Source organism: Pleurodeles waltl, chromosome 6 (assembly GCF_031143425.1).
Source record: "Pleurodeles waltl isolate 20211129_DDA chromosome 6, aPleWal1.hap1.20221129, whole genome shotgun sequence".
NCBI lineage: Eukaryota > Metazoa > Chordata > Amphibia > Caudata > Salamandridae > Pleurodeles > Pleurodeles waltl.
The window spans coordinates 540,938,557-540,957,348 of record NC_090445.1 but is presented as its reverse complement, the minus strand read 5'-3'; the positions used below and the strand labels follow the sequence as shown (position 1 = coordinate 540,957,348).

Here is an 18,792-nt window from a genome sequence, read left to right as displayed (position 1 = left end):
CGTGTCATTTGACAATACAGTTATAATCGACATTGCTATATGTTGCAAAAATACTTATTGCTTCACAATTAATTTCACAATGAGTCAGAAATCTTGTAGCAGAATTTATGCAATGTGTTTTATTTTTCACACAAATCCAGCATTAGTTCATAGAATAATTGTTTACTTCAACCGCCTTCTTATGTCTGCACGCTAGATACATTTCAAAATCTTCAGTGAGGATGTGATCATGCCATGATTAAAAATTCTCAGAGGTAAAGGACATTTTTTGTATAAAAAAATACATTGTGGATTGGCACAGACTTCGGAGGTTAAGTTTTCTAAGGGTTTTCAAACGACACAACCTAACAGGTATACTATGCAATTTTCCAAGCCAGTGGGGAATGGTCCTGTATTGTCGGATCATATATCACATACTAATTTCTGAAATCTTAGTCCAGAGGTCGGGGCACTACCTAGTCTAGCACGCCTGTAATTGTCCGAAGTCTGAATTCCTTCACCTGCTTAAACTGAGGAGTGCCCTGGAGAACCAGTGCACAGTACACGATCTGTGGCTGCTGGCACAGTAAAGGTGCCTCACATGGCTGCAGAGTGTGCACTCCTGCCTTGAAAACCCCATAGCAAGCTAAATGTTTTACACCCTCCACCCCCATCTCAGCAGACTGATCGCACATGTTCACTGGATATATATATTTTTTATTTTTTATGCGAATTACGAAGTAGATGGTCCTGTGGAGCACATCATGTCTACACTTTTTTTTTTTTTAAATTTAAAACTACCTTCAGCTCACAGGAAAGTAGTGGACTAACCATGAAGACCATTTCCAGTGGTAAGAAGGGCTTTTACTTGTCCCTGCCAGGGAGAGTTTTATACTGAGCGCTCACACATTTTAAATGGGTCAGCAAATCCCCTGGAATCAGATCCTTCGCATATCCCCGGGGGACTCGAATTGTGCGCAGTGCACTATTTAGCATGTGTAGGAGATGTTTGTGTGGAGCAGGAGACAAGCGGCTGCATATACACTGGTTTGGATTTTGTGTTTTCTACATCTGAGTGGTGACTAAGATGGAGGGTTGGGAGGAGATCTCACACAGCAGACATGCATTACAGAACTTTCTTCAAAACATTTCATAGATTCTCTAAAGAGGGCAGACTAAAGAGTGTTAAGGAAAGAAGACTGAGGGTCCCTTTGAAATCAGGGAGTTTCACCCTTTTCTACCTTATTGTCCTTCGGAGAAGCTAACCCACATTGGTTAACAGGTGGTTAAATGGGGCAGCCAATTCATATTTTATCCCTTTGCTGTGGGTTCTGTGAAAAGACTACCAGCTCCACAAAAGCAAAAGTCAGAACCGGACGAGACAGTTGGAATACACAACTGGAGCACTTGTTTAAAGACGGAGCAGACACCTTCAACTAGTGTGCCATGAATTCTCTACCTAATTTCAAGGCTGCACATACCAGTGACAACAAGATACTCTCTGTGCTTCAGGGTTTGAGTGTCCACCACCAAATCCCATTGACTAGCTTGGACCCAGAAACCTGTGGACTTCTTTTAAGCTGCAAGGAAAGGCTGCTTGGACTCTAGTTTGAAGACGAGAGCTGATCAATTGTTCAGGAAGGACCCTGGAGTTGTCTTGACACGAAGAAGATGTTTCTCAAAAGAAGTAGGAACTGGGAGCATGGCCGAGAGGCTGAACATGGCGGATGTGCTCTGAACAAGCTCTTCCAGTCCGCGCCGATATCTTACAAAACCACCCTCTTCCTGGGGCTGTGCTACTGGGTTGAGCACCCTAGAGGTGGTCTGCAAAAAAATTGTGGGGAACGAGTGGAAAAAAAACATAAGAACAGATCACCCATTGGATTAGTGCTGAGGCCTGGAGGCAATGCAGCCCTGCACACGGACCGAGGCCGCTTCCCATTAAACATGCAGTCGGACCTCAGCCTGCGCCAATCCTAGGCCCACCAGCCGATATTCCCTTGCCAAGAGAGGGTGGGGGAATCTTGCCCCCATTGGGCCTCAAAAGGTGCCTCACAAGCGGGGAGCGTCCCGGCCAGCAACAGAGATGGTGGTTGCGACAGGGGAGGTTGAACACTGCTAAAACCCCCACTGAGGAGAGAGACCGGTGGCCTGAGCCGCACGCCTGCCCAGAGATGAGGCAATGCAGCAACCCCGCAAAGTACAGGGAGGGCTCACCCTCCCATTAAGAAGCCCCTTCCTCCATAGCCACAGTAGGGGGAGAAAGCATACCAATGTCAGGAGATGTATTCAGACTGCTGGTTTCACCCAGATCCTGAGCCCAGTCCATAGGGTCTCAAGCTGGAATTCTAAAGGTTTCAGCAACCCCTCCATACTCTCACTGAACCCGTACCTATAAGCATAAGGGTTAGGATCCGATCTAGGGACCAAGGCCCCCACCAAAGTCAAAATCGGCATCAAGCGACACAGCTCCAGCTCGGAGTCGGTGATGAGTATAGGATCGATGCTGCCGTGGGCTCAGGCAACTTCAGGAGTGCTGACGCCGAACTGTCAGGGAAGGCTGCAATGGTACAACAGACACGGGTCCTGATCTGGAAGTGGATCACTGGGTGCCCCTTGAAGCCGAGGCAGAAGCAGCTGGCACAGAACCCGAAGCGACCCCTTCCAACCATGTGAGGTCCAAAAGTTCCCCGACAGAGCCGGACTGGCCAAAGATGAGGCACATTGCCTGTAAAGTTCCTTTCATTGGGCTCAGATGGCTGCAGCTACCGGAAACTCTGGGAGGCGAAGAGCCGACCCAGAAACAGGCTCCGACGACAGAGGTCTAGAGCGTGGACACTCCTTCTCCCACGTCGTGTCGTCTGACTGACTGGGTGAAGTCGAAGAGCGCTTGTGCTTCTTCCACTTCTTCTTGTGCTTATCTGAATACCCCAATGATTTTGAATGGATGAGGAGGAGTGGTGATGGCTCTGCAAGCGGTCTCCGGACCTTCCCCTTGACGAAAACCAGGAGAGATGCGGAGCAGGACACTGGGCCATGAGCAGCTTTGGGGACCGCTCCCCCAAAGCCTGTGGGTTCAGAGTTCAGCAATGGGAGCATGACTTTATGTCATGGCTGCACTCCAAGCACCAGAAACATACCAAGTGTGTTTCCGTCACCGACATCATGGGGTGACAGGAGTCACAGGGCTTGAAGCCAGTCTTCCTTGATGACATCTTGATGCACCAGAAGTAAAAAAAAAAAACGTAAACAAAAAGTCAAAAGGCCAGTCAAAAAGCAACTGTAAGGGTAGCTCTCTCCGGATCTGTGCTTAGGCTGGGGCAGAAAGAAAAGAATTGACGTCAGAGAGCCGGGGTGGTGCTTATATATGACTCGCAATGTCATATCTGGCGACCACAACATGGAGTGGACTGATGCCACCTAATGGTGCGCAAGGGTACTGCTCGAAGAAAAGTCTCCAGATCCTTGCTGACACCTAGGGGTAAGGTAAGGAATCTGCATCTAGAAATCTCTGTTAGCTTATGTATCTCACACGAATATGTGGCTTGTTTTTTCAAATAAATAAATAAAAACGTTTGCCCCGCTCCCAAAAAAAAAGTACGAGTTGTGAAAGAGTTGAGGCAGGTGGCTAAGATGTCCACTGCCTTAGCAAAGAAAGGCATGCACCACTCTGGGAAGGCGAGACCAAGAGCTGACAAAATGTATCTGCATTATTTGTTCACTATGTACGTCTGAGAATGGAAGGTACTGTGGAACCTAAGTTTATCTAAGTTCTGATACAGTCATGCTCCCAAGAAGCCACAAAGTGCTATAAGCAGTCAACTGCAGTCAGTGATGCACACAAGAGAAGCAAAAGTGCAAACAGCATCAATAGAGTGGCCTGCAAGAACAGCTAAGTACTAGCCATGATGACTTGGAGTGGGCATGTACCCGAGGTAGTTCTCAGGTCATAAGATCTGCCAAGTCATGAGCACTGTGACTTTATGGCTGCTTCCTGGACTGGAGCTGGCAATTGCTATGCTCACACGACTTCAAACCACCACCACAAACACTAGAAATGCACACATTGGTGGGGCTAGAACTAGGTCCCTGCCTTCCTGTGCACCTTGGGCTGCACACCACATAGAGCAGCATTGCCTACCAACATTCCAAGAATCACAGGCACCACCAGCTGAAACCAACGAAGGACAACATAAAAATACTATGCAACTCATTAAGAACCCCAAAGGTGGTCGCTGGGAGAGGATTACTGTCCATACAGACATTCTGTATTTCATGCACCTATAGAGGAAAATCCCACAGACAAATCTGTTACAGCTGCATCAGATGTAGCAGGAAAGGTTGCAGCCCGAAACCAGGTCAGGCTACTTCCCCAATAAAACACAAGGGGTTTTGTAAACCACCAATGTGCATTTGTGATCATTTTCAACATTCTGTACAGTATTACATTGCAGGTTAAAACTAAGTATTATGCTTCTTCAAAAAAGCATAATCACAGGCTGGACAATGCCTGACTGATTGACTGACATGTGTAGGAAAGTGCCCATTTCTTTGACATGGTCACATCACTTTTTGCCTGGTACATGATGCAATTTTGACTGAAAGTGCAGTGGTTTCTTGCTATCCAGGTCCCCCAGTGCCAGATCTCTTTCCCTAAAACTGTACAATTGCTCCCCAATTGGCAATTCTTTGGTAACCATGTGAGTCACTAGTAAATGGTACCCCTGGCACCTAGGGCATGGGTTCCAAAGGGAGTCCCCTAGGGGATGAAGCATGTATTCTGCCACCCTCATGGACCCCTCACCTAGCACATGCAGACTACTACTGCAGGCTGCATTTGTTGGTGCAGCTAAAAGTGAAAACAGGACATGGCACACAGAATGTCTGCCATGTCCCTTAACACTATATGCAATATATGTATGTCATCCCTCCAGCAGGCCTTACTGCCCTAAGGCAGGGTGCATTATATTACATGTGAAGACATATATGCAAAAGCAGATATACCACTGCTATATATGTCAATTATTAGACATAGTGAGTGAACAGGGACGCCATTTTAAGTACATGTACTGGACACTGGTCAATACGAGTTCCCCAGCTACATGATGGCTTCACTGAAAATAGGGATGTTTGGTATCAAACATCTTGAAATAATAAACCCTCACTGATTCCAGTGATAGATTTATTAATACATGCATCCAGAGGATATCTTAGAGGTGCCCCCGAAAAGCCCATCATTTACCCGTCTACCGACTGACTAGTTCTTTTTTTTTTTTTTTTTATAAATTATTTTATTGTTAAATTTAGGACTTGAGAAATAGACGCAATTACAGTGACATGCAAGGTCCGCGTATACCTATATAGAGATATAAATGTTGACTGTGTTACACATACCAATAACAAACAATACCTATGTAACATATTTGAGAGAGGAAGAGGAGGATGAGAGGATAAAAAGGGAGGGGAAGGGAGGGTGGCTGACTAGTTCTAACTAGCCTGCCACCATCAGACAGGTTTCTTACCCCCAAAGTGAGGGATTTTAGCACACCCCTACCAACAGGATGACCTGCAAATCTGCCAGGGGGCTTCAAAGAAGCCCACCCCTTTGTATGCAGATCTGGTTTCCTTCAAAGGAGAGGGCCCTCTGGCACCTGGACAGGTGGGAAAATTAGAAGTCCGAGAGACGTATCCACCTCTCAGGTCAGTCCCACCCCTAAGGTGAGCTGCCTGACGTGGACACAACTTTTGAAAGTCTGCCATCTCAGTGACAGCAGAACTAGGAACTCTGGGACAGGGTTGTGCCAACTTCCAAAAGGAACCGTCATATACTGGACTGTAGTGACACCAGGCTTAAGTCGCCCATTGACTTCTACCCTACATGCCCCTAAATTCAGTATTAAGGGGAGCCCTTGGCACCAGGAAATCAGATTCTTGCTGACCTACAAAGAAGTAGGACACTCAAGAGCTGCGAAAGCAGAGAGTGAGGAAGAAGCAACTGACTTGGCACCTGCACTGCCAGCCTATCTGTTACTCCCACTGATTTTTGCCAAAGATAACTTTTCCTGCAAGCTGTCATTCCCTCAAAAAGCCTGAGAGGACTGCCTGCCTTCAACAATGACCCAGGAACTCATGTGGAGCAGTGAAGCTGCTTCCCTGCATCATACAGGCACCCCAAGAGACCTGAGATGACCCGGACCACCAAAATCCGACACCAGAAAGCACCACTAGACCCATGCAGCCTAGTCCAAGGTGAAGTGAGCCAATTGCGCAAGCGATGTCCCCTGGCCCTCCAGAGACAACGCCCACCTTGGACATGCCCACTGTGGACTGACCAATGCCACCTGCTGCCTCTCTATGCAGGCCCTCTCGACCACGAGTGCTCCTGGTGACAAAAACTCAACACCTCAAGACACTGTTGCACCCATTGCCCCTGTACTGTGGAGAAGAGGACTTAATGTGTCCCACATGTCCCTGAGCATCGTGAGAGCTAAGCGAACTCGCTGGTTCGGCCCGACTGGCCTCCCAGTCCAAACCAGCTGCCTCCTTTTAACCAGAATGAATCTCATAGACTAACACTGGGCACCTGACACTGAAAAGCACCTCTGCAACCAGCTGCCCCAGAGCTGACCAAGGTGACCTTTTGGTGCTGCCTTGGACCTTGTCCCATACTTACCTTAAATTCAGGAGATTGGTACCATTAGCCGCTGTACTATACCTGTATGCAGTATTTGTTTTTCCTCCATAGGATAACATTGCCACCTCTGAAAAATGCACTGAGTGTTGACTTTTGAAACCTGAAAGTATTTCTCTTGCAAAACGTACTTACCTGATTGTATAGTCTCTAGTGCATAACTATATATAAAGATACTTGTTATTTTAGTAATTGGTGTGTCTTATTTTTTGACTGTGTGACCATGGTAAATGCCTAACACTCCTCTCTGATAAGCTTAAGGCTGCTCAACCACACTATCCCCTATAAGAGCACCTTGGGATTGCTAGAGCAAGCCCCTGTTCACTAGTAAGGGAACCCCTGGACTCTTTTCATGGTATACCTCATTTTGCTACACCATATAAAGAACCAGCTTCCTACACCATGTACTGGTTGTCTTGTTAAATTCTAACTGCACATCATCTCCCTAAGTAAGCCTTGGACTGGTTGACTTCATTACCCTTAGGGCTAAGTGATGACATTCAATTAGGAGTACAATTATAAGGTTTGAATGATCCAGTCTGCGGCCAGTAACCCCTGACTGCTCAGAGACCCCTGAAAGAGGTCTCACACTGGATCTAACAGAGGGGTGTCTTTTGGACCTCTACGTATGATTAACCTTAAACATAGTCACATTCACTTCGAATATATAATTTTCCAGTGGTGGTCTTCGTTCTTCACGCCCATTTTAAAACTTCAGTCAATACACATTTACAATACTTTACTCTTCCTTCTGGGAACTCTGAGTTAGCTCTCTAGAGCAGTGGTTCCCAACCTTTCTGCTTCCCCACTGCAACATTACTAGCATCCAGGGACCTACTCAATCCTTGCTGGAGGCCAGGATCCCTCGCCTAAGCAATTTCAATGATTTGAACCACAAACCAACATACAAAAATACAGCAGCCACTATTTATCAAGCAAATACACAAACGATGAATTACTGTATTTATTTTACATACAGATATTTAAAAAAATGTTAATTGAAATGGTGAGGTTGGAGTTTTATAAATTCAATTGAGGCCACTCGTTGTCATCACTATTTTGGTTGTTGCACTTGCGCTGCTCCCACAAATCAATCTGAGGACAGCAACCTAAGTTTACGCCTCCAATTTCAAATGTTCACATTTACAGGATGTTTTAAAATTTGCAATTAACATTTGCTTCTTTATTTATATACACATTACTAAGCTGTTAGTATGATTTCCTATTCTATGCAGTCGAGGACTCTCTAAATAGGCATTGGGGACACCCCAGGAGTCTGCGGACCACAGGTTAGGAACAGTTGCTCTAGAGCACAAGTACTTCCCTTTCGAAAGGAAACCTTCAGACAATAATCTAACATGAAAAGAGGGCACTGGAAAGCGCAACGCTTTAAATGCAAGCTGTACTTAAGAATTGGTTTAAATTTACATAATAATTATTTTCCTATTAGCCGACAGAGGGGCTTCCCTCCACTGCACGACCCTAAACCCTCTCATGACCAATGATGTTGGGAAGATTGATGAGGCTGGGAGTGTACTGCCTGAGAAAGTCTATCCTGTTTGCTATGATTAATGATAAATCATTATCAGGTGCTCCAAATCATCACAAAATATACTCTACTGATGCCAGAAACGCTATCATCGTGTAAGAATCTCACTGGCACCGTCATTTTAAAAACGTGTTACTTGTGGGAATTGGGTAACAGCCCTTTTGTCGTCCTCTCAATGTGTGTATAAAGCCTCCACTCGCTGCCACATCATATCTTTGCTTTTTAGAATACAGCTTTCCCACAAAACCACCAATGGACATGGAATACATTTTTCGCTCCTTTCAAAGTATTTTCAGAGATTCCAAGCACTGAAGGACCCTGAAGCGTGGGGTGTCACGTGCCTGAGCAGGTTTAAATGTTCAGATGCAGACAGTGTGAAAAATACATTTACACTAGCTCCCCCACCCCGATTGCCAGAAAAGTCCCTGCATTATAGGCAAATACTTGCAGACGCATGGAAGCAAGACTGGTGACTGTTTGCTTTAAAAATAAACCGTACACAAAAATAGCAACTTGAACACTGTTTTACTAAACCACTGTACAACCTTAAATACAATTTCTCCGCGGCATCATTTAGTAAAACATGTTGATGCATGCAATATTTACAAAAGATTCTTAATGAAGACTAAGTGGGAAACCATTACAGATAACATTTTGGGCAACATGGAAATAGAGGCCCATTTGGCAGGAGTACATTTTCAATCTTTTCCAGTGTGTGACATAATCATGAGGAGTCAGTGAACCCCCCTAAACATGTACGTTTGTTAGTGAGCACAGACCTAGAATCACCAGACAGGTTATTATCTGAGATATGATACAGCAATGAAGTTGCCATAATGTAGCACATTACTGCATGGTACCAAAAAGAACAAGCGGATTTTTTTCAGGACAATTACATTCCTGAACCATCCCTTCTATTGAACAAGTAGATGTATAACAAGAGAAAAACCTGCAGCCCATAAAAGTTGACTTATCAGCTAGGGTGATCTCAGAAAAAAGATCATTGGACTGCATTTCCCCTCTTCTGAGAGAACTTCACTTGCTCCCACTGGAGGTAAGAATCAAATTTAAAATCGGTTTCTCACGTTCAATGCCATTCATATGGGAAGGCCATGCTACCTGAAAGGTTTACTAAAAATACTTGATGGCTCCAGTATCTCATGCAGCAAGGGCTTCCGGGCTTTATAACTATTAAGATGTAAACTACCCTAGCGCGGAGACTAACCTGCTTAGGCTCAGCTGCTGCTTACTGGAAGACACTTGATTCAATTACAAATGGTTTTCGATATTGTCTCAATCAGGAACAAAAACCTAAAAAAACACCATATCAGGACTTTCCTAAATCAAGACTCCCAATAAATCAACAATATTTGCTTTACATTGGAGCCTCTTTCCCCTCATGTAATTTACTTGTCCTGACGCCGAGTCTTCCAAGTAAAGTGTGCTGCTCACAATGTCTTTCTCTGATGTCTCCCCCTTGTCATCTTTTCCTCCACTCAACTCTTCCTCGTACAGTTTGGTTGATGCTCATGCCACTCTGTTAAACAAACTAGGAATATGTATTTCTAGTGCTATGCAAAGTGCTTTAATACCTGCTGGTGAAGTAGTGCTACACAAACATACTGTAGATAAATAAAAGATGCATTTTAAATTAAATAAATGAGCCCTACTATCTTTGCCTTTCCTTTTCCTAATAATCAGATCAGACCTATTGCATCTGCCATAACTTTAACCATTGAGGCTATAGCCTGTGTCACCATAATGAAGTCAGACCTACTACTGTGAGCACAAGCTTTCCCACAAGGCAACCATCAGCTATACAGTGATAAACACACAAGCATGTATAGAATTATAGTGCCAAAATAATATAAAGCTCTTCCTCATAGGGCCTAATATGAATTATCCTAGTGCAAATCTTCCATCCCGTGGTGTGTTAGAGTGGATCACTGACACCTAAATCCTGTCCTACTATGATAATCTGTGCAATTCAAAGTAACAAAATACCTGCCTCCAGGTTTTAGCACAGAGTAATAGTAATCCACTCTTAAAAACCTTTTCCTTTAACACTTGCTTTTGACAATAGGAGGCAGTCTTTGCATATGTTTCCATCATAAACAGATCAAACCAATGGAATCTGACAACCTTTCCAAATGAACCAGTAGGACCTGTACCCTTTCCATCGACTTGTCATGATAACCCACACAAGTCTACAAAATTTTAAGTGAGCTGGAAACCATCAAGCATACAGTAATTAAAAAATGTGTACGAAATTACAATTGGAAAAATAATATATACATTTTCTCGTAAAGGCCTAACAAGACGCCTACGACGCCTGCATAGTCGACCGACGCCACCTACCGACGCGCAAGGGTATTGCTGGAAGAAAAAATCCCCGGATCCAGTCTGACACCTGGGGGAAAATTCTAAGGTAAGGAATCTGCAACTAGAAGTCTCTATCAGATAAGGATTATTACGGTGAACATTTTCTACCACCAGGGTTCGGCAGACTGGGTAACCAACATCCAAGGCCTTACATACTACTGTAATATGCGATATTCAAAGCAAAAAACGGTCTACAGCCTATAAAACAGTGTAATAAGAATCACCTTTAAATGTCTATTGGATTTAACAAAAGCTTTTCCCAATAAATAATCATGCCTGCTGAATTTGCAATAACTTTTCATAATAAACAGATCAGACCTTTGGCATTGGACATAACTGCACCGAGTATGCCTTCCTACTAGGAAACCATCAGGCACACATTCATAAATTTACAAGGGCTTAACAAGAATTATAACAGTGCAAATCTTCTATCCCTATGGTTTGACACGGGGGTAACCAACACTGAAACCCCTACCGTAATCTGTGATATTCCATGTAACAATATATCTCTTTGTAGGCTTTGCTACAGAGTAACAACCACCTACCCTTCTAAATAAATCAAGCCTATTGCCTCTGTCAAAATGTTTCATAATACACAGATCAGGTCTGCAAGTGATCATTGGCTTTTCCCCATATGCAACAAAACCAGCTGTATTGAGCATAAACTTTGCTACTAAGCAAAAGTACTGTAGAAGCGCTCTATTTTCAGAGAAAGCAGAGAACGTCTACCCAATCAAATGCTGAACTCAAACATGTGGGAAGAGCCGACCCCCACCCCCTTCCCTTTCAGTAATGCTTCGGAAAGCTAGTTTTCTGTTGATCACATAAGGTTATGCAACAGCTGTGCTGTTAAGCCAGACCTTAATAGACTAAACTGACTTGCAGATTTGGAGGCACTGCCTTTATATTAGCCAAAAGGGAACTGGCCATGCAGTAGAAATCTAACGATGGGCAACTGACATGGAGAGCGGAGCTCATTAGGCGGAAGGGAGTGGAAGACATGACTGTAGTTAAATAGCACAGAGCCAGAGGGGTGCAGCAAAAGGAGACTAAATGCTTCATAGACTAGCCAGAACCAACAGTATACATCCTTTATAGCAAGTATATTTCAGTAATTGGACCCACCTTGGAAAGGCATGGTAGGCAAAGGCATCAACTCCTTCCCTTGAGGTTCCATCCAAATGGATATTGCAGGATGGCGGGGCTGGCAATTAAGAAGTAGGAAATAAAGGCATGGGAAAAGCAATCAGCCCTGCTTACTGAACTGGAAAGGTGTGCAATATCTGTAAGCAGGACCAAGGTCTCCTACCTCAGTCAAGACGCATGTGACATTGTGCCTCTTTGCCTTGCCTAAGTAATATGAGTGTCACTACGCAAAATGGTGTGATGCTGTGGTATTTAATACGGAAGAGCAACACTGGCTGGCATAGCACTGGGTCACACCCCAAATAATCTGTTGCTAATGATTGTATGTCATTATCTTTGCCACACTGCTTCAAACACGTAAAACTGCAATAAATAATATTTAAAAGTCAAAAGAATGTCCGTGCTTTGTAGAAGGAAAAATGAACTCTGAAAAGGCACTACTCCAAACAGGTTCCTGGGTACCGACAGTGGAATCAACATTCTCTGTCTGCAAAATGAGCATGCAAGTTGGACTATGCTATTTTGTTGCAGTTCCAAGTTCTTCACTGACTAAGGGAGAACGTACTCCATAGATTAGTCAAAGGACTGCTGAGATCCAGGGCTAGTATCTTTGAAAGCCAGTCTCCCAGAGGTTGGGACAGATCTAGCTGTAGCCTGACCTGGTAAAAGAGAGGAAAAAAAGCACCAGACCCTGAAGGTAGAGACTGCCCAAGAGGAGAAGCGATGCAGAAGAAGCAGACTGAACTAGGGAGTTTACTCGATGCCAATATGAATCTGGAGAGGGCCTCCTAACTTGCACTCTACAGTAACTGTCTAGTATGTGAAGTCTCTAGTGGGTCACACTTGCTTGAGAGAATATAGATAATCAGTCCTTCGAAGTAAGGAGATATTGATATGTTTGTGATAGCACGAGGAAAATGTGATTATATGTTGTGGAAAAACTAAAGGCAGACTTTTAATACCAATAATTAAATTTCAACTATTAAAAAATATTCTTTAATTGCTGTAACCATGAGCTCTCTCCCATTTGCGCTGCCTTGTCACCATGAAGAATCCTCTGCATTCAGCAAGATCACCAACTTCTATTAAATGACGTTACAGAGGTTAAAGGAGCTAAACATTTACATCTGATTTGTTGAACGCTGCCTCTGGAGGGCGAACTAGTCAAATTAATTGCCAGTACTCAGAGTAACACTTTAACACGGTGAACGCCGCCCCAGTACTTTTAACATTTAACTGTAATTGCAAAACAACAAAACAGATCTTACCATTATTTATTGTTTTACACTTTTGTTTGACGCCCCCCAATTTTGAGAAACAGCAATATCAAAAGGTTATCTAATTGCTGGGGTCCTATTCTGAACACCCTACAAAGCAAAGGCCACCACCGACCAACAGAAGCAACTACCTGTGTTTCCGCTGCCATTTACTGCTTCCTTGTCCTCCTCATCCTCCTCCTCGGGGAGTGAGCTGTCGGTTCTCTCCATCTTACTGACCGAAGTGGTTCTTTTTCTCTGCGATTCTGGGGCAAAATCAAAAAGAACCTGGTCCACAGGGTCCGGCTGGAAAGGGCTGGGCTCCGCCGGTGGCTTTGGAGTGCCATAAAAGTTGCCTAAATGAGAAATGGGAGATACGGCATGAGGCGGAAGACATCAGCAGCTTGTCTCATCTTGTTCATCTTGGACCAGTTCGAATCAAAATATAGGAATTAAAGGCAACAGCCAAATAGAGGAGGTAGAGAGAGAAATTAGGGTTTGCCATGGTCAGGATATGAGGAAAGGAGCTCAATCCAAATATACTGGAGAACCAACCACATATTGTTCTCAATCATTTTTGGATTCTCAATATACTGGCCTTTTAGTGTTGCTTTCAATCTAAATCTCTTACTTATTTAATGATGATTTGTTAGGCACCACATTCCCCTTGTAGGCTACTCAGCGAACCTCAGGAAGAAAAGGAGATAGAAGCAGAGATAAGGGGGAAAGTGCGAACTTCACATCCTAAATTGTCCCCACTGACTACCCTTTTCCCACTCCCAAGCCGTTTCTATCGTGTTGTGGTCAACTAACTCGTGCTTCCCGACCCCATACTTTTGTAGCACTCCACTGCTTTGGAGCTAGGTTTGCACTCTATGCACCACACACATATATTCACTTAATAAGAAAAAGCTTTTTACAAAGGAAAACAACTTTAGCATACACTCTTAAAATACATATCCAGGGCTCTGGTACCGAAGCTGCGCACAATATACTTTGCAGAATATATATATATATATATATATATATATATATATATATATATATATATATGTCCCTTTTAATTGGTAGCCAGATTTATAAGCCATACACTGCTGTATTTCAAATGGCTGCTGAGCTGCTCATCACTGTTTAAGAGGATGCTGTGTGGGTCTGAAGTATCTATTTCACCGAATGATAGATGTGGAATAGCATAAGAAGGGAGGATGGTCTCCTGTTGCAGCTGGCATGTCCCGGGTGCAAATACGCTTAGCCAACTCCTCATACAATAAACTAGTGAAGAGGAGAGAAGGTAAGGAAGGCAGTTAACTACATAAGGTGACAGCATTAAAAACCTGGAAAGAGAAACATTACTGCAACTACCGTTGCTCTTGTGAACAGGACACGCCACAAGACAAGTTATATAATGTACACAGCAGTTTTGATCACGGCCGCTGGCAGTTCTGGCTAGTCATTGACCTGAGCTTGGCAAGGCCATGGGCTCATCTTCAAATGGTCTAACCACGCCAACAGTAATCTTATCAGAGGGTCAGCCCCCTTGTCCAATACTGCATGGAGTGTAAGGCCAGATCTGCCCCACACCACCACATACTGTCATGTGTACAACACTGAATTTTACCTGGGGGGGGGCATATTGTTTCAGTTTAAAGCTGGCAAATAGTACAGCACAGAATGCTACAATTTTCAGAAGGAAAATAAATATATATCCAGGGATGTGGAATTCCTATAGTCCGACGCACAGGACATATTGTTTGGGGTCAAGGGCAACATGTTTTCATGTTTATTTTGTCCGTGGGACAAGTAGGCCCAACCTCCCGCAGCACAAACCCTTTGGCTGCCAGTTCATAGGGAAGGAAACTGTCTACAGTTGAGGTAATATTTGTGTCCATATGTTAATGCTGTTCGAATTAGTATTTATAGTTCATTAATGTACAACCTTTATTATTAGTGAGAGCACTCTAAATAAACATAAGGTCACACAGCACTACTGACAGTGGTTCCAGTAAAAAAAAGAAAAAAGAAGTTTACAAAAAAAGTGTACATACGTTTGAAATGTTTAACAATATGAGGCTAAGTATGATGCTCCCAGAATGCTCTGATTTGATGCAAATGTTTGTCGAAGCTTGTAAACAAGAGAGATGATTCTATGCTTGTTCCAAAAAAAAATGCAAGTAGAAAAAAAAATGTTTAGCAACTGTGAAATTTTAGGTACTATTTCTTTGAAGCATCATTTAGTAAAATGTGTTGATGTATGCTAGTAGTTCCCAAAAATATACATAATGGAAATTCAGTGATTATGGGAAACATGAAAGCACTGGCAAAGCCGACCAATCAGACATTTGTTGCAAGTCTTTTAGTTTCATTGATGCATGCGTTGTTTTGACATGGCTTTTGTAACACTTTATTGTTGTGGGAGCTGCCAGGCCCTTACCATTAAGACAAAAACTGGCAAAAAGCAAAAAAAGTTTTTGGGTCTCAAAAAGCACACATTGCCACCAGTGGTGTAACAAAGGCCTTCCGCGGCCACTGGGGCGCAGGGGGAGGGTGAACTCCAGGAGGGCACCCTCAGCACAGCACCTGACCTGAGTGAGTTCAGAGGGGGACCCCTTCCATGTTCTTTGTGTGGGGGGGGGGGGAGGAGGGCGCTCCAGTTTCGTTACACCACTGACTGCCACAGTATTTCCTGCCACTGAACAAAACTACTTTGTGTGCCAATATGCTCTTTGTGGAAGAGCAGAATGCTATCACTCACAGTAAAGCTAGTCGGTAGATGGATAGAGAAATAGAAGTTTAATGTCTTGGTTAACGCCAGACCTAATCAGGGACCCAACTCTTGAATAAAGTTACAAAAGTGCACCTAGGTATATGTCTTTGAATTAGTGGCTTTCATGAATTCACAAAAATTTACAGCAGTAGACCAGTTATCATACAAATAGAAAATATTTGTGAACTGTATTTTAGCCAAGCAAATATGCGCGTGTAGATTTGCTCATGCGAAAATCTATTGAGCATTCACAAGTTCACTTTCCCTCCAATCACTTTTTCCCAACCCTGGAAGAACTACTACTTCTGTCAGGAGGTACTTTCCAACCTTTCTCAATATGTGAAAAGATTAGAGAAGAGCTGGTGAAAATCTTTAAAACATGAAAGTTAGTAGGTTTGCACAGACTCAAACACATTCCATCCCAGGAACTATTGCTTACTGCTTCCACAAGCTCCAGTATGAGGATCTGCAGAAAGGTGGCAAAATAAGGAAATTGCTTAAGTGCGGCTTTAAATTGCAAGTATTCAAGCCCTAGTATAGTATTAGCCTTGGCATAATTAGAGAGGCTGTTATCAGAGCTCTAACATAATGAGACTGCCACAACTTGTCACCGCACTACATGGCACCAAAGGGATAAGTAGATTTTTTACAGGGCAAGTAAATTTAAGAAGCAGCCTGTCCCAAGGACATGTAGATACTTTATTAAATTTCACTCTTCTGAACATCACAGAAAGTTTGATTGGTACATCCACTGAGAAATGTGTTTCTGCATGGAACAAAAGTGCCTTTCTGGGCAAAATTTGATTTAACAAAAACAAATGCATTATTTTAAACAATGCAAATGTCATAATTCTGTCATATTTGTTTTACTTTTCCCGCATACGTTTTTGGAAAAAGCATATATTTTACATTTAGAATTACGTTCATCATCTTGGTTTTAATTAATAGGATTTAAACAGAACTTCTATTAAAAATACTGCACCGGAGAGTTGTGAAGAGGGAAATGTCTAATGAACAGTTGAAAGCAGGCCCCATTAGTTTCATTATTTTCCTCAATGCTGGTTCAAATCTCTAGAAATACATATTCGAGACATCATCTGCTAAAGGACAGGTAGAAATCCCAAAGCACTGCTGAAAAGGTGTTTCAGGGGCAAATGAGCACCAGTGCTCTGAAAGCTGCACCTACAGGATATACTGATGTCATGACCACCCTCACAAGGGCACATCTCCGTAACATCTCTTAGGCCAAGCCGGCGTGCTTCATTGCAGGATGGATGGTCTCCTTTCCCACAGCTCGCTGCAGCTCAGTATCCCACCAATGCTTCATGCAGTCGCTCCTGAAAGGTGGTTTGCATTTTTTTCCCCTCAGAATGCTATAAAGACAATCACCCTGACGCATCTCTGGTTTTCAGGGATTTTGCTCTACTTTCGAAAGGCGCTGGCCTTGCAGATGAACCCTGGAACCCAATATGTTTTGCATTAACTGCCAAGTTTTTTTTGGGCATATGTCAAGTCGGAAAAGCAGGTAGGTGCAACAAAACAGCAGATTTTGGGACACGGGTTAATTTCAACAAGAGGACTCCCGTCTGTAAAGTGCAGTCAACACATAACCAATGTTACTAGGGCGAAATGAACTCTAAGGAACATTGGCACATCAGCCTCTTGCATCGGACTGGGCCAGAAAACAGACCCGGGAAGCACAAAAAAGGTGCCAACATTAGCGCCAGATAACTAAAAAAAATGTGCCACACGTTTCCAAATCGGGGCAGTTTTGAACTTGTGCAAAGATGTAATATAGGTGTTTTGCAAGGTATGAGAGTGCATACATTTGCAAGGAACAAAGATTGGGTTATCTGTTGCTATATTTTATTACCTGAATATATGAGCTGGTTTTAAGCTACTGACTCTGTACAATAGAATACAACGTTTAACATAGGGCTGAGCAGGAAAATAAACGTAATCACCATTAGCGAATCAGCCACCTAAAAAAGTGGCCCACGTTTGCTAATCGGGACAGTTTTGAACTTGTAAAGAGACGTTGGATAGGTGTTTTGCAATGTATGGGAGACTGCATGCATTTTTGCTTGGTGCTGGCAATGGTGTGGTAATGTCGGGGAAATCTGCCAGGCTGTCATATAGGCCAGAAAATGTAAAAATCGTCTGTAAAATATTAAGGAATACGTTTTAAACGGGGTGGGGGAGGAAACAAGTCAACAGGTCTGTACTGTGCGGGAGGATCAGACGCCATACAGCAGTAGGTTAAACAGAATGTTAAACAGAATGTTCTTTTCATTAAAACAGGAAACGACATCTTTTCAAAAACAAGAATAGTTTAAAATGATAGGCCTATTGTTAGCAAGCCAGTTATTATGAAAGTCACAACCAACTCAGGTTTCAAGCCAGCATATCTGGCCTGGGCATTTTTTTATTTTTTATCATAGAACAATTATCATATACTGATTAGGACTGTGGCATGTGTTTTTCCCACGAGAAAAACTCAGTTTGCACAAGACTCCTCTGTTCTTGACTGGAATATCTCACCTTTCACAGCAGTACACGATATTCACAAATGTCTTGGTGTGCATGATTTATGGACGTCTAACAATGCTGGGGGAGATGGAAAGCTGATTGTGACACTGCTACACTCTATTAATATAAAGTCTATTGATGTCTCACTACTAGGAACCTCAAATTTCATACACACGGTCATTTTGCTTGACAAAGAGGGTGAAATGCTTCTAGCAAGTTGTGCATTGTCCACCGCCATTTTAAGAATAGCAGGCAGACCTGAGGGAGAGGGGCGGATGTTTAAAAGTAACGCTAAGCCAAAGCAAGCATTAAGTGGCCATTAATAGTGTGCATAGGTCAGTCACTGTCTAAACATAATTTACAATAACAACTATGGTGGACAAGGGATGAAACAGAAGAGGGACCATACAACCATATTAGCCAAAGGGACCTATGTGCCACACAAGACCCCACACTCCCTCTTCCCCAAATAGCATGGTCACTGGAACTACTTAGT

General features: G+C 43.2%; 1 protein-coding gene across 2 annotated transcripts in view; it reads right to left on the bottom strand.

The window, feature by feature from the left end:
- Window positions 1-18,792, bottom strand: part of MAGI3 (membrane associated guanylate kinase, WW and PDZ domain containing 3) — a 946,614-nt gene that overhangs the window by 445,230 nt on the left and 482,592 nt on the right. For both annotated transcript variants that reach the window (XM_069238693.1, XM_069238692.1), the window contains exon 4: window positions 13,156-13,359. In XM_069238693.1, the coding sequence (XP_069094794.1) occupies window positions 13,156-13,359 (204 nt within the window). The remainder of the gene's footprint in view (window positions 1-13,155; window positions 13,360-18,792) is intronic.